Raw genomic sequence first — 16771 nt, 5'->3', positions numbered from 1 at the left:
CTCATCACTAAGGTCAAAATCGATTGTCAATTTGACCCCATTAACTATTAGAAAATCCACTGGTTTGTGACCAATTTAATTCCTGTGCATGCGCACAAAAGTACATTTATTCCAGGCAGCACTGAGGTATGCCAAGATACAGATATACAGCTCAGCATATATTCTAAAAAAGATTGCAAACAGACATGTTGTTTTATTGCACAAGAGACATAGCATGACTCTTCTGCAATAAAGAGTCTGTCAGTGTGCAATTCTTTTTTTTATTTTTCACTTAACGTTAACTGAATACCTTCAGTTACAGTAATTCATTAAAAAAAAGGAGATAGATGCCTAAGGATCATATATTCTTACTCAGGCATGTGCTAAGGTTATGCATCTCAATTGACTTCTTTCTGTGGGTGAGGGTGTCGAGATGAAGGGGGAGAGAGGTGTAATACTGACATAATACACATATCCAGTAGGTGGTGTAAATTTGCTGTTAAAATCATCAGTTTTCCTTACACAAAGTGAGATGCTTATTGTACAAACAGGAAGTAATACACTAAGATCACTTCATAACATCACTCAACTTGTTAGGTACAGACCATAAGAAATCCTGGGACAATACAAGCACATGGCTGCTGAGGAGCCTCATTCTGACAGTAAGGCCGATTAAAATGTTTTCTTATACCAGGTTATTTAAATGATAATCACTCATATGTTTCTTTTAAAAATTGCCATGCATTGCTTTTAACAACAGATGAATTCATGTTAAATACACGCACTTGTTTTTGTGTCTTTGTCTTTTTGCTCGTGTTATAACTTCTGCTGCTAGACTTTTTGACTGTGTCAGCTGTATCCTGCAATATCTACAACACAAATCAGCCTACCTGTTAAAGATCGATTACAACACAAGTGGAATGTAAAATACTCTTTTAAAAAAGATAAAGATAATTGCTCATATATATATTGAATATTCTGTACATAAAATTAGGGATTGTTCTACAATGTTAGCTGTGGAAACCACCGATAAGAATTTATAAAGATTAATATTTAAAACTCAGAACCTTAAGTAGAGGTATATTACTAAGGAGAATGTCCTTTAGTTGTGCTTTAGATGAAGATCTATCCATGTATAACTGTCGTTAAACAGGGTACATGGGTTAACTATTTTTTGTAATTATTTTTTAATGTAGATTTATCTTAAACAACTGAAAACACATTTTATTGAATTAATACATCAACTATATAATGTATTTATAACTACTTTAACACTCATTTAGTAAGCTATAACAATGTTTGTTTTCATAAGCTTGACTGACAAATCCTAATTTCTAGCTAGTGGCTGGGTTATAAGGTGACTGTATATTTGGTGTGTATATTTGGTGTGTATGTATGTCCACTGATCAGCCATAACATTATGACCACCTGCCTAATATTGAGTAGGTCGCTTCTTGCCACCAAAACAACCCTGACCTGTCGAGGCATGGACTCTGAAGATGTGCTGTGGTATCTGGCACAAAACCATCAGTAGTGGATCCTTTAAGTCCTGTAAGTTGCAAGGTGGGACCTCCATGGATCGGACTTAATTTTCCAGCACATCCCATAGGTGCTCGATTGTATTGAAATCTGGACAATTTGGAGGCCAAGTCAACACCTTAAACTCATTGTGTTCCTCAAACCATTCTTGAACCATTTTTGCAGTAAGGCAGGGCACGTTATCCTGCTGAAAGAGGCCACTGCCATCAGGGGTGTACTTGGTCAGCAGAAATGTTTAGGTAGGTAGTACGTGACAAAGTAACATCCACATGAATAGCAGAACCCAAGGTTTGCCAGCAGAACATTGCTAAAGCATCCACTGGCTCCACTGTCTTGCCTTCTTGCCACAGTGCATCCTGGTGCCATTTTTCCCCCAGGTAGGCGAAGCCCAAACACCCGGCCATCCACATCATGTAAAAGAAAATGTGATTCATTACACCAGGCCACCTTTTTCCATCACTCCATAGTCTAGTTCTGATGCTCATGTGCCCATTTTGGGTGCTTTTGGCGGGGAACACGGGTCAGCATGGGCACCCTGCTGCTATGCAGTCCCACACTTGACAAACTGCAATGCACTGTGAAGGTAATTTATGAAAACTGGAGCAGACAACATCTGGAGAAGATGTGCATGGCAATCAATCAGCATCTCTCATTTTCATTTTCAAATCCTAACTGAACAGACTGAAGAGAGAAACTGTTTTTTATAAATTCTCCCATATGTGTTCAGACACCTTTCTGTTGGATCCAGCATTAACTTTTTCAGCAATTTGTGCTATAGAAGCTCTTTTATTGAATTGCACTACACTTCACTCTCCACATGCATCAATAAACCTTTGCCGCCCATGAACCTGTCACTTGTTTTCCTTCCTTGGACCACTTTTGGTAGGTCCAGACCACTGTGGATGTGGATGACCCAGTCATCTAGCCATAACAATTTGGCTTTTGTCAAAGGTGCTCAAATACTTAAATCATATTTTTCTGCTTCCAACACTAGGGACAAAATGTTCACTTGCTGCCTAATATATCCCACCCAACTCCAGACGCCACTGTAACCAGATAATCAATGTTTTTCACTTGTCAGTGGTCATAATGTTATGGTTGATTGGTGTAGATAATTATTACATTTTGTTTCATATATACACAATAGGTATGCAAGGGACAGAGAAAGCTTTTAGATTATTTGGTAATTTCCATCAGCCTGCTGATGTTTGTTTGGATACACTTCAAATATCATAAACTGATTGACATCTACCGATTTAAAATATTGCTGAGCAATTTACCAGCTGGCTGGAGAAGGAGCAATCACACTGGGAAGTGAAATGGAGTGAGCAGGGATGCTGAGGGTGCATAAGCAATGAGTGTGGGTAGTAACATTTAAAAAACATTAAAAAAAAATGTATAGAGGGATGCTGGCTCAGGGGTAGTCAGGGTGGAGTTACTTGGAAAAGAAGGGCTCTAACGGATGCTGGAGAAGGATTGCTGAGATTGCGCAGAGAGATATCAAGATATTAGGGATGCTGCACAAGGGGCACTGAGGTATGTTATAGAAAGAGCAGTGCACCTTGGGAGCTAGAAAGGGTGCTGAGGCAACAAGAGATCCATGCTGAGATCCATGAGCATTGTGAACCATGCCTGCATGTCCAGTAAGGTTCGATGACAATCAGAACCTGCCATACTGGTTGTTGTTGGGTTTCACCATTTGATCTCTGGTTTGCCCCAATTGGTGGGTATTATCTTTCAAAGTTCAAAGCTAATTAGTTTTTCCCAGCATTTCCTGACTTAGCTGGAGAGATTGTTTTTCCCTGGAATGTAAATGGTTGAAAGGTTTGCCAGATTTTTCTCATCCCAATCCATAAGTAGGTCAATTTTAGCATGCAATGGCCGTGCTTGCCCCTTGGCATTGGACTGCCTCCTTGTATTATCTCTGCTGATATTGTCCATTTGTATGATTACTTCTTTGTCAAGAGTGAGATGAGATTTGAACCCCATTAGAACAGCAAATGGTACGCGTTAAGGGTGCCCTCTCTCGCCCTTCCTTTTTGCTTTGTCTTTGGTACCTCTTCTCAGCGCAGTCCCACTCAATCCCGATATATCTGGGATATGGTCAGGTGGCAAGGAATACAAGAGATCAGCGTATGCCAATGATTTGCTTTTCTCCCTCACCAACCCGGATAGCTCTCTTCCAAACTTATTAGACATATCTGAGCATTATAGTAAGTTCTCTAATCTCAAAATAAATTTCCAAAAATCAGAGGCGATTGATGTGGCCATGCCCCGGACTTGGGTGTCCCGCTTGTGTACTAAGTTCCCATTTGATTGGGCCCAGACTGCTCTTAAATACCTAGGTACTCTAATCCCTAGGGACCTGTCCATTATCATTATCTATCCATGATGATCATAATCAGATGTAGTTTTTATTCATTAAATTGGCTTCCACCTGGATTATTCTTTCAACACACTTTTTTTATTTTGTACCTTTTAGAACAACCATCCAATTCGTAATGTTAAATACTTGTTATCTAATGGCATCCTGATACTCTTTGCAATAATCCCCTTTCGATGTTTGGTTGTGCTGATTTTTTATTTTTTTTTCCCTGACGTGCCTATTGGTACATTTTTTTATTGTTACTGTATTTGTGTACAATTTCTTAAAATTCAAATAAAGAATTTGGAAAAAAAGAGTGAGATGAGATACATGAAGGCTTTTAGAGTTTAAAAAGCTGTTCTGATTTCAAGAATGTCGGATATGGTATTTCATCTCTTGGGTTATGCAAACGGGCTTATGTAGGCTGAACTTTTTCCACTGGTTGAGTGATTTGATTTCAAAGGCTCTTAGATTCCATTGGGCTCAATTTGCTATTGGAATGGCCTCAGAGAGAGAGTTCCTAGCTGAGGGAAACATTCTGAAGTGGAAGAAGTTCAATATAATGATTTACTGTGTCGAGTGTTGCACCTAGAAACACCATGCGTTGAGTGGACTGAAGTTGACATTTGTGATGATTTATTTTTTAATGTTTTAAGGGTTTGGATCAGGAGGTCTCTCTGTTTTAGTAATGTTTCATAATCTTGTGCTATCAGGAAGATATTGTCTAAATATTGAAACAAAGTCTGTCTAACCAGAGTACGGCAACAACTGGAAGCAACACTTTGGTGCAACAACAGAGTGCAGTGGATATCCTAAATGGAAGGCAGATGTATTAATGCTCCCCCATGATAGTGAAGCATGACAGCTTTTAAAAACCTTTTGAGGATAGGTATATGAATGTATTAGTCCTATAAGTCGACTAAGAGCATCTAGTCTCTCAGTCGAACAATTTAGAAAATATTCTGAACTTTTTAGTTGTATGTTTCTGTTTAGTTGCCTGAGGCCTAGTACTGTTCAGAGGCCAGTTTTCTTCTTGCATATAAAGAGTGGAGAATAGAAACCTGTATAGCATTTCTGCATTGGGAACAGGCAAAATAGCTCCCTTGGCAATTATGTATTGTACTGCAGTAGGGTCTGTCTTTTTTGCATATTAATTTCAACAAAGTGGTCTTGGCGTGACGAGGATTTGAAAGTCCAGCAATGACCTTTTGAGACTGTGTTGATGACCCAGTTGTCTGGAAATATGTACCCCCACACCTGGGCAAATTAGGCTAGTCTGGCCTACATAGCCTTGGCATAGATGGGTGCACCTTCAAAAGAGTTTTGTTCTTTGGCATACAACAGTAGATTGGGTGCCTCTCCATGGTCTGCAGGTTCTGGCCTTCTTTGACTTTTCTAAGAATGGATGCTTGTCCATGTTTTGCCTATTGCATCTTGGCCTCCTATTCTGAGATATTAAACCTGGATACCCTCTGTTTACTTTCAAATTGGCGTTGTCTAATTTGCTACCAAAAATAATTTTCCCATTGAAAGGAATCTTGCACCAATTTGAACTAGACCACGGGTGGGCTGTCCAGAGCTTGAGCCATACGGCTCTTTTGACTGTAACTAAGTGTAGCATAGACCTGTCTAGGCAGCTTGCACTGCATACCCATGAATTCTCCTGCTAGCCTTTGATTTCCAAGTGTTTCTATGATGTTCTTAATATCAGATGGGATCTTAATATTGCCTGTGCATCTCCAGTTTTATGATGATAACCTCTACGACTGACGTAAATGGAATTGCTGAGGCAACATATACTTGGTCTTGATCAAGTGTATCTCTAAAGAATATAACCTCATCAATAGGAATTATTGTGTGCCTTGCGCATCTTATGAGAGGTGTCAATGGTGGGCGATGAAGTAAGGTGAGCTAATTCACTTTCTTTTAGGGAATGTAGCTGTGCAATTCAGGTGTGAAGAAAAGGCTTCCTGTCCATTTTTCTTCTTTCCTTTCGAATGAATTTTTTGTTCCTCCATGAAAGGGAAAGCTATTGGTTCTGATTTGAGTGCAGCTAGTACCTGTGCTTTTTAGTCAGATACTGTATGTCCTGCAGAATACTGCAGTCCACATGTATTCATATGTGATATGATTACATGCGGTTTCAAATAGATCACTGTCCCTGGACTCAAGATAGTTGTGCCCAGGTACTGTGATCTATTCCAAACCACATGTACCATATACAATTACATGTGGACTGCCACTTACAGATGCGGCCAGTCATCACCTGGTTATTAACTTGAACGGGTGACAGCAGCTGCATCTAAATGAGGGATTTGGGATTCCACAGGAATTCATAGGTTACTGCCGCAGGAATCCCAAAACCGTAGTGTGAGAGTAGCCTGACGCTGGCAATAAGTTTCTGTTTCAGTAGATTTAAACATAATAGTCAAAAAAACGCAAAGGTTACTCCAAACAAAATGGCCAAGTTTTCTTAACCATTTTCATTCTTTGGCTGCAAATAGTAACAACGTTCTTCTCTCATAGGGGGTGCATTAAACCAAACATAGAAATGTTGTCAGCGACACTACCCCTACCACTGAGAGCCCTCCACCTTTTCAGACACTTAGACTCTCATGTAAATGCAAAACAGGTAAATGAGTGGTAGTCAGAGAACCCACCCACAATTTTCCTGATTCCAGAGCCCTGGCTACATAGGAATTTTTTTTCCTGTCTGTCTCCATCTAAAATATTTTTATCTGAAGCCTGGTGCCACACATTTATGACCGCTTTTCTCATGGGATTTGGAGACTCTCATGGAACACTGTATTACAGTGGCGTGCCGTGCCTTCTGTACTGGGTGAGGCATCCCCCAGCCTGCTGAAGCTCCACCCCTGTCCCTCCGAAGCTCCGCCCCATCCTAGGAAAAGCTCCACCCCATCCCACCGAAGCCCCGCCTCCAGCTTGGTAACCAAGCTGTGTGGGGAGGAGGAACGGAGGAGCCTCCCTGACCCTCACTTGCTCGTCACCCACTGAGGCCATCGATCTTGATGCCTCAGCAGTTTCTTTTTTTATATTGGACAGCTTGGACCAATGGCGCTTTGCCATTGGTCTAAGTCATCCACAGAGCTCACGCCTCTAACACAGAGTAGAGGCCGTGACAGCTCTTGCCTCACCAAGTTAGGTTACACAAGCAGTGGGGAAGCCCGCTGCTGTGTAAATTAACTACCAGACAAAAGCCGGATGAAGCACAGCCTGTAATGAACAGGCAGCGCTCTGTCCATGACAGGTTACACAGCGGGGAGGCTTTCCTGCTGTGTAACCTGTAACAAGCCTCTCTGAATGGAGAAAAAGCTGTCAGCTTCAGACTTGAAGCTAACATCTTCTTCATAATACTAGGTGAGGCCCTGACTCCCCTGACCGCATGTCTCCGATGTATTAGAAGTTAGTTAAGTCAAATCTGTGCTGTTCATTGTTTATCTGAAGGCCTGCTGGAGAGGAACTGTACCGAAGGAACTGCAGTGCAAAAATCTCCTTGCAGGTAAATAGGGGAAATAACCCTGCTACACTGCTGCTTCTGCCTCCTGATTCATCTTGTCCCCTCTTTGTACTCCTTGTGACGATGTGTGCCTCTTTGACCTCTCCTGATGACTCTTGATTCATCTCCCAATATGTGCTGCTGTTGTCCAAGGATCTGTGGCACCTTCACCTATGCTGCTGTCTTATGATCACTTGTCTCACCAGTACTGCTTGTGTGAGTAGGTACTGTATGTACTTTCTTCACCTCACCAATGAGGTGGGTCTGACATGAGATAGCAAAGCCCTGTTCATCTTCTAAGATGCCTCAACAACTGGGCAGTGTGGAATAAGCAATGGTAAGTCAGTCTTAGGAAAAAGATAATCTGCAGAAAGCCCACAGACAATACTGGTGACTAGACCTTAAGGCCCCGTTCCCACTGCGCGATATGTAAATCACGCGTTTGTCGCGCGATTTGCATATTGCGCGACATCGCGAGATTTGCCGTGCGATGTCGCGTTCAAGCTTGCATTGAGCAAGCTTGAATTGCGGCTAAATCCGCTCAAAAAAGGGTCCTGCTGTAGCGACACACGACCCGCGACAGCAGGACCCTTTGCCCCATTGGATTGCATTGGAGCGCGATAGCGCGCGGTAATTTGCCGCGATATCGCGGGAATTACCGCGCGATAAATCGCTCAATGTGAACGGGGTCTAAAACGGAAAGCCAGTCAGTTAAAAAAGACACATGTATGTAGCTTTGTATTCCTTAATATATTCTTAAAGGATAATTAAAGCCTCTGTTTTTTTTTGCATAGATCTACTGCTAGCAAGCAGTAGATCTATGCAAAAAGTGTAAAATAAAACAAAAAAACACTTCAAGAGAGGTTAATACTAGGGATGCACTGATATATCGGCCGCCTAAACATTTCGGCCCAAAATGGCACTTTTGGCTAAGTGCCGAAAGTGCCATTTTCCTGCCGATACATCGGCGCATCCGTGATTTCTTTCCTCCCCCGCTGGGCGCTGCTCTGTGTCCCAGCCGGCAGGAGAGAAAGTGACAGCCTGCCGCGCTGTGAGCAGCCGGTGTCTCTCCTCCCACACCGCTCAGCCGCCTATCACAGTCCGGCAGAGCGGTGTGGGGGGCGGAGACAGCCCGCGCTGTCACAGGAGACTGAGCTCTCCTCCCTGCACCGATCGCTCAGCCTCCTGTGACAGCGTGTCAGAGAGGTAAAAAGTTTATAAAAAATAAATTAAAATAAAATATTTTAAAAATGTGAAAAAAAATAAATAAAAACATTTTCGGTTTCGGCCTGACATTTTTTTCATTTCAGTTTCGTTTCGGTTTTTACATTTCTATTTCGGTGCACCTCTAGTTAATACTCACCTGTGTCTTCCCTGCGCGCTCCTGTCCTGCGTGCTCCTGTCCTGCATGCGCAGTTCATATTTTTGGCCGGGACGCGAGGAGAGACATAAGGTTGGTCTATGGACGCGTGCATCCGCATGCAGACACCGTGGGACAGGAAGTGCCAGCAAGCTCAGAGGAGTTAGAGCTGGATCGGAGACCCGCAGCAGCTCTGGAGGGACAGATGAAAACGACAGGAAAGAAGAAGAAGATCGGATTAAGAAACATCATTTAAGGTAAGTGCTTTCATTAACATTGGGGGGGGAAGGAAAAAAAAATTACTTTAATGTCACTTTAAATATATTTAGAGAGCTTAGCCTGGGAGAAAGAGAAGCAGCACAAAGGGGTCAGTTGTGCTGGTAGGATGAGAGGGCAGAGTAAGCTCATCAGTATATTGTTTCTCCTTTCACTTTTCAATGACTGGATGAGGGACATGACTTGTAAGTGTTATTTGACTGCAGCAGAGAAAAATCAGGTCTACTTGCCGGCAAGACAGGGCTGCGCTGTGTGACAGCTTTGTAAATCTCAGGAATTATTGAACAGAAATACAAATCTCTTGGCAGGTAAAACTGCAACCACAAATTTATTTCATCTGTGTATATATTTTTTTTTTGCCTAGAGTTCAGCTTTAATCATACTTTTTGACTTTTTTGGGCATGGCTAGATCTGCTTTATGTGGTATTATTAAACAGTATGAGGAATAAAGTGCTGTCCCTTCAAATTTCCATGTATAGTAATCCTACAGAAATACGGAAGAGTATTATTGAAGAAATCTTGGAAGGTGTGACACAAATCGTCTTTGTGTTGCTGCTATTTGTTATGGAAAGCATGAGTTAATTGTGACTTGGGGAGAAATGTCTGTGTAACAGGAATGCAGTTGTTTTCCTTGATCATTTGTTCTACATTCCGTCTGCACATCTCAGGTTTACAAACCCTCTTTGTTTAGATTTTGTTGGGATTTTTTTTTCATAAGAATAAGTGCTGAAGAGTGTAAAGACCTTCTCCAATTCGCTTATCAACCATAGTCTAACTTTCTTGCTTCAGAAAATTATGGTGTAAATGCTAAACTTAGACACCGTTGGCATTCTAGATTGCTGCAGTTTCCTTAAAACAAACGTCAGGTTTATTAACGCATAACATACATTATATGATCATTTTGATGATCAAAAAACATTTTCAACTCACGTAAGGTTTTATTATGTACATGATATGATCAAAAACATTTTTTAATTCATTAAAGCTCCATTTACACCTAGGTGTGTTGTCACTCAAAGGTAAGCTTGACAAACACTCAAGACAAGGAATCCCATTCATTTCTTTGGCCTCTGTTTACACCTGAGTGTTTTGTCATGCATTTTGTCGCACAAAGTTTCCTCTATTCTTTCCACATACCTTGCTTCTTTACATGTTTCTTCAGGGCTGGTTCACACCGAAAGCGTGTGCGTTCCAGAGCTGTGAACAAGCCCTCAATGTAAACATAATAAATAACCAAAACATTGTTTCTTTCCTGCAAACAAATACATTTTATATGTACTGTGCAAAAGTTTTAGTCAGGTGTGAAAAAATTCTGTAAAGTAAGAATGCTTTCATAAATAAAAGTGTTAATAGTTTATTTTTATCGATTTTACAAAATGTAAAGTAAAGGAACAGAAGAGAAACCCAAATCAATATTTGGTGTGACCACCATTGGCCTTCAAAACATCATCAATTCTTCTAGGTACACTTGAAGGAACTTGGCAGGTAGGTTGTTCTAAACATCTTGGAGAACTAACCACAAATCTTTTATGGATGTAGGCTGCCTCAAATCTTCCTGTTTCTTCATATCATCCCAGACAGACTCGACGATGTTGAGATCAGGGCTTTGGGGGGGCCAAACCATTACTTCCAGGACTCCTTGTCCTTCTTTATGCTGAAGAGGGTTCTTAATTACATTTGCTGTATGTTTGGGGTCATTGTCCTGCTGCAGAATAAATGTGGGGCCAGTCACACGTCTACCTGATGGTATGGTTTGATGGATAAGTATCTGCTTGTATTTCTCAGCATTGAGGACACCATTGATCATGACCAAATCTCCAACTCCATTGGCAGAAATGCAACCCCAGACTTGCAATGGTATCTCCACCATGCTTCACTGTTGCCTGCAGACACTCATTATTGTACCGCCCCCCAGCCCTGTGGCGAACAAACTGCCTCCTGCTACAGCCAAATATTGACTCATTAGTCCAGAGCACCTGCTGCCATTTTTCTGCACCCCAGTTCCTATGTTTTCATGCATAGTTGAGTCGCTTAGCCTTGTTTCCATGTCGGAGGCAGGGCTTATTGCCTGCAAAGCCTTCGAAAAATGGCAGCACAACCGCACGGTAACTTCAGAAATCTGCTGCAGTCACTGTTTGGGTATTCTGACAAACAGCAGCAGGAGATTTGTCCATCGTAATTATTTCATCCTGTTTACTATGGATGTAGGAATATTTTAGATTTTGGTCAGCTTGAGAGGGGAATACAAAATCCCTTTTGGAGAGATGTCCTCTCACTTACTGATGCTTCTTTAAGACACCTACAGCAAAAAAAATAATAATTACTGACAGTGGTTTTAATCTTTTAATACTCTATCAAAAAATAAAATAAAAAAAAAGGTTTGGCTTTGCATACACTTGAAACGGCACCTTCTGCTTTTTTTCATTACACAAGCCTTTGTATATATCCCATAGCCTTTATCGAATGCGTTTGAATAAAAACAGCTTGTTTAATAAAGTAAAGAAAATATCTAGAAATTCTAATATTCAGCATATCCCGTAGAGCTGCAGCTAATGATTATTTTCAAAATCGATTAGTTAGCCGATTATTAAATTCGATTAATCGGTTAATCGGATAATAAAATAAATGTTAAAAAATGGCTCCAGTGATGGGACTACTAGTTTGTATTGAGATTGCAGTCCATCACAGGAGCAAGCTTGGAGCAGTGGACGTAAAAAAGAAGAAAAAAAAGTGTGGTGTGCAATATAGTGAAATGAAAAGTGTAAAATTATACAGCAATGAATGCAGAATGGCACCGGCTATAGAGGACTACAAAACCCAGCAATAGTACATTATACAGCACAATGCAGAATACCGCCAGCTATAATGTACTATTGCTGGGTTTTGTAGTCCTCTATAGGTGGTGGTATTCTGCATTGCTGTATAATGTATTGCTGGGTTTTGTAGTCCCCTATAGCTAGTGGTATTCGGCATTGCACCGCTGTATAATGTATTATTGCTGGGATTTGTTGTACTCTTCTATAGCTGGGGGTATTCTGCATTGCGCTGTATAATGTATTATTGCTGGGATTTGTAGACCTCTATACAGCGCAATGCAGAATACCACCAGCTATATAAGAATACAACAAATCCCAGCAATACATAATACATACAGTATATAATGTATTGCTGGGATTTGTATTCCTCTATAGCTGATGGTACATTGCTCTGTATAATATACAGCTATCAGCTATAGAGGAATACTAATCTCACTATCCCAGCAATACATTATAGAGCACCATGTGAGGGAAAGTGCAGGCTTACCTGAGCAGTCTTCCAGCAACTTGTTTCTGAGATGGGGCCGGTCTATCGGCGGCTGTCATCCGCCCACACCTGCTCCTCGTTACTTATTCTCCCCGCATCCCTGTGCCGATGGTGTATGGGGGCGGGCGGGGAGGAGGTGGAGCGTGGATGCAGCCGGCAGCCTGGCAGCGGCGAGCGTGAGGTGGGGAGGAGGTGTGGCGCGCAGCGTGTGTGGAGCCGTGAACAGGGCCAACCAATCGGAAGCCGATTAATCGATGATTGAAAAAGTTGACAACTTTTTCAATAATCGATTATAATCGATTATGTCGATTAGTTGTTGCAGCCCTAATATCCCGTCTTTCTGGCTTCTCTCTGCCTCCTCCACAATATATTCCTACTGCACCGTTTTCTTACCTCACAATCCAGTCATGCAGCTTGTTTTCCTCCTCCACAATCTGTGTCTTCCACACTCTGGTCTCATTACCTTTCCTCTTTCCCTCCTCTCCATTCCAATATCACTACAGTTTTCTCCCCCTCCTCTCCAATATGATCCCAATGCCTCTATCCTCCCTATTATGGTCTCATTGCCTCTTCACTCCCACTTCTCCCCAAACCGAACTTCTGACCTCTCCCCCTTGCATGACCGGCCTAACTGCCTCTTCTTTTCCCCTCTTCCGCAGTCTTATCTTACTGCTCCCACCTTCTTCTTCCCAATCCAGTGTTACTACTTTTCTTACCCCCTTTTGCACACTGTGGTTTTGCAGCCTTCTTTTCTCCGCCACCTCAATCTGGTGTTGATTCTTCACTCTCCCTCGCTTCTACATTGTGGTGCACTGCTTGCTTTTATATCCCTCTTAGAAAATCCAGTCTTGCTAGCTCTATTCTCCCCCCTCCACAATTTAAGCTCATTTCCAACTTCTTTCCCCCTGCCCAGTCCAGTCTCACTGCTTTATCCAGTACCTTTTCACGGCTCCTCTGCCCCTCTCTTCCACAATCCAGTCCTAGTGCTTCCTCTCCCCCTGCTCCACACTCTAGCCCTCCTACATTCTCTTATTCTGCACTCTCCACAATCCTTGTGCACTACCTCCTCCATTGTTCTGCTGTCTTTTTTCCCAACTTTACAACATGGTTCCCCTACCTTCTCTTTCACATTCCCCACAGAATCCAGTCCCTCTGATTCTTCCTCTACTATCCATCCCTTCAGGTTCCTCTCTCTTCCCCTTTTTTCATCTGGTCTAAATACCTTCTCTATCCCCATGATAGATTTTTTTAAAACGGTAGAGTTAGAGGATTTGGAGAAGTTTAGGTGTGCTACATGACATAATAAATGCTGAATGTAGTCACAGTTTTTGACATGTATTCTGTTTTGCTGTGTAAGTTGCCTCTCCCTCTGCTATCTATCCTAAACTCTCCCCTCTCCTCCCCCTTCCTTATCTGGTCTGACTGCCTCCACTCCCCCACCCCCCCTTAGAAAATGGAAAACAAGCTTGGTAAATAAAAAGGTAGAGCAAGATGTTTTGGAAAAATGTACAGTAGGGGTTATATATAAAGTAAATATGTTGCTCTTAGACTGTAAGCTCGTTTGGGCGGGGTCCTAATGTTTCTGTATGACAATAATGCTTTTCAGTGTTTCTTACTTGTCTTGTTTAAAACGATTGTACAGCACTATGTTGGTGCTATATAAATAATTGCATTTGTAATTGTCACCGTTTATACCATGCGACTAGCATTCTCTGTTTTGCTGTGTTGGTTGCCTCTCCCTCCTCTATCTATCCATGAACTCTCCTATCTCTTCCCCCTCCCCTATCTGATCTGCCTGCCTCCTCTCTCCCCCATTAGAAAATAGAAACACTCTTGGTAAATAAAGAGCAACTAGCATTATCTGTTTTGCTGTGTTGGTAGCTCAATTAGTATTTTCAATTGCTATACTTATTCTTTACTATAAAAATGTAGGTGAAAACGTATTCTCTGTTCTTTATAGACTATTTTTGTTTTCAGTGCCATGCTTTTCTTCTTATAGTCTAAAGCTAGCCATACACCAATACGCTAAACTGTATGGATGGAGGAATCTAAAGGTGCCCATACACCTGCCGATTATCGTACGATAATCGCGGGTGATCCCACGATCGTTCGATAATCGGCAGGTGTATGGAAGGTATGCGACCTTTTCTAACTGTACTGTCGCATGTCTTTTGTCTTCCGAGCACGCTTGAAAACTTGCCGAAAATCGTAAGATTTTCGGCGGGTTAGTGGCGTGCTGGGAAGACAAATGCCCAACGGGTCGGTCTGCGCAATCATACACTGCCCGCTCAGCATTGGAATCATCGCAAGTACGATCTGCCTGTCCAAGATGGGCAGATCGTATGAGATTTTAAAAGTCGTGCGATGGTTGTAAGGCAGGGGTGTCAAACTCAATTTTTTTTTTCAAATTCTGTTTTTATTTTAAGAAATTTTTCCAAGAATAAAACATACATACATACAAACAAAGCAAGTAACATTGTCACACTGTAAAGGAAAGCCTAGTCCTGACATCAAACGTTGTCACAGCCCACTAAATCTATATGAATCCCCCATATATCGCCCTGCCACGTACGAGAGTGGCATTCCGGGGCGCTAGACCAGGATGGGGAGTTCTTTGTGTCCACATTCAGGCCCCCCAAGGGGCGATGATGCCGGGGGCGTAGGGGCAAGACAACGTGACGGAGGAAAAGGAAGGAAAAGAGAGAGGAGAGATAGAGAGAGAAAGCAGAATAAGGGGGGATGAGAGAGGAGGGAGGTAGGGAAGGGAGCGAGAACGGGAGAAGCCGGGGGGGGGGGGTATTTTCTCAGCAGGCCGTCAACTTTAACTGCTCATTAGGAGCTTGTATTCTGTGGAATCGAGAAATTCAGTCCAGTAGAACCATGTGGAGGAGAATCTAGACACTGTTCCCTTTATCTAGCTAGTGAGATCCTCCATGTGTTTAATATCATTAACTCGTTGGATCCACTGTCTTATGGTAGGTGGCGCGGACTGTTTCCATAGAAGAGGTATACAAGCCCTCGCTGCGTTCACCAGGTGAACAAGAATGGACCGTCGATAGGCCTTCAATGGGCGGTCACTGTGATGTAGTAAGAAAAAGGCCGGGTCTAATGGTACTGTTCTGTCCGTGAATTTCGGCATTATGTCCCGTACCTGGGTCCAGAAGTTCACTAGTATTGGGCAGGACCAGAAAACATGATACATGTCGGCTGAGGAGAAGCCGCAACGCCAGCAATTGTCTGGTACTTCAGGAAAAATCCTATGGAGCCTATGAGGGGTGCGGTACCACCTGGTCAATATTTTGTATCCAGTTTCCTGGTATCGTCAAACTCAATTTAATTGTGGACCGCATCAACATTATGGTTGCCCTCAAAGGACTTGTAAGACTACATAAATGTATCTAATCTTTATCATAATTGCCTCTGCATTCGATTATCACTAGTTTTAGTAATAACTTAATACCTATATCTGAAAGTAGAAGTCTAGGAAATGGCCTGGTGGGCCGGATTCGGCCCTGGGCCTTGAGTTTGACACATGTGCCAAGCTTCAGTATCTTGCTAGTCGGCCCCGCTGGCTCTCAAAATATCTGAACAATGCCTGCATTAAATCAGATTGTTCAGGTATTTTAACAGCCAAAACCTGCAGATAATCTGTAGGTGTATAGCCAGCTTTACAGATTTTTTTTTTCTCCTATTGAGCAACTGACAATACGGAAATATATCTTGTGAATGATAAGGATTCCATGTAATGAGCGTATGGTATTTAGTATGGTATTTAGTATTTTATTTTAGCTAGTCCATGCCATTTTCAGAGAGCAACAGATATCTTGTTTAGTTAAAAAGCATAGAATTCTTGAAACTTTATTCATTACAATCCCCCTTTTTAACATAAATAGCATCTATATGTGAAAAGCTGTGTCACAGTAAGTAATGCTATTTAACCCTTTTACTACTGGATCAATTTTCCTATTTTTCCCATACTTAAAAATGCATTTTTGTCTTCAAAATTTCTTAAAAGCAACAAAGTAATCTCCCAAAGAAAAACGAAATATGTGAAACCTGGGTCGAGATTGGTCTTTTGTGATCCTTAACTTGGTCAATAAATACATTTTAATTATACACTCGGATATATCCTTCTTAGGGCTGCCTGCAACTAATGATTATTTTCATAATTGATTAGTTGGCCGATTACTTTATATTTAAAATGAAATACACAAATGGAGTGTTACAAGAATAAAGTTTACTTCAGAATAAAACTGTATGCATATTTTTTGCAATCGCGCCGCACTATAACGCACGGCATTGCAGTACCGCGCGTTTCATTGTGGGTGGGAGGAGCTTTTGGGGTGCCATTGAAATGAATGAACCACAACACACATCCTGCAGCAGAATTTGTCATGCTGAGCCAAAAATGACTTTTTCCACTATATATATA

General features: G+C 41.8%; 1 protein-coding gene across 2 annotated transcripts in view; it reads left to right on the top strand.

Moving 5' to 3' along the window:
• Positions 1-570: 570 nt before the first annotated feature.
• Positions 571-16771, top strand: part of EDARADD (EDAR associated death domain) — a 61850-nt gene continuing 45649 nt past the window's right edge. For both annotated transcript variants that reach the window (XM_018558853.1, XM_018558852.1), the window contains exon 1: positions 571-641. In XM_018558853.1, the coding sequence (XP_018414355.1) occupies positions 614-641 (28 nt within the window). In that variant the 5' untranslated portion in view covers positions 571-613. The remainder of the gene's footprint in view (positions 642-16771) is intronic.

Source organism: Nanorana parkeri, unplaced genomic scaffold, assembly GCF_000935625.1.
Source record: "Nanorana parkeri isolate BGI_ZX_2015 unplaced genomic scaffold, ASM93562v1 scaffold363, whole genome shotgun sequence".
NCBI classification, from domain to species: domain Eukaryota; kingdom Metazoa; phylum Chordata; class Amphibia; order Anura; family Dicroglossidae; genus Nanorana; species Nanorana parkeri.
The sequence above is the reverse complement of the archived record's forward strand: the minus strand, read 5'-3'. Positions and strand labels throughout refer to the sequence as shown.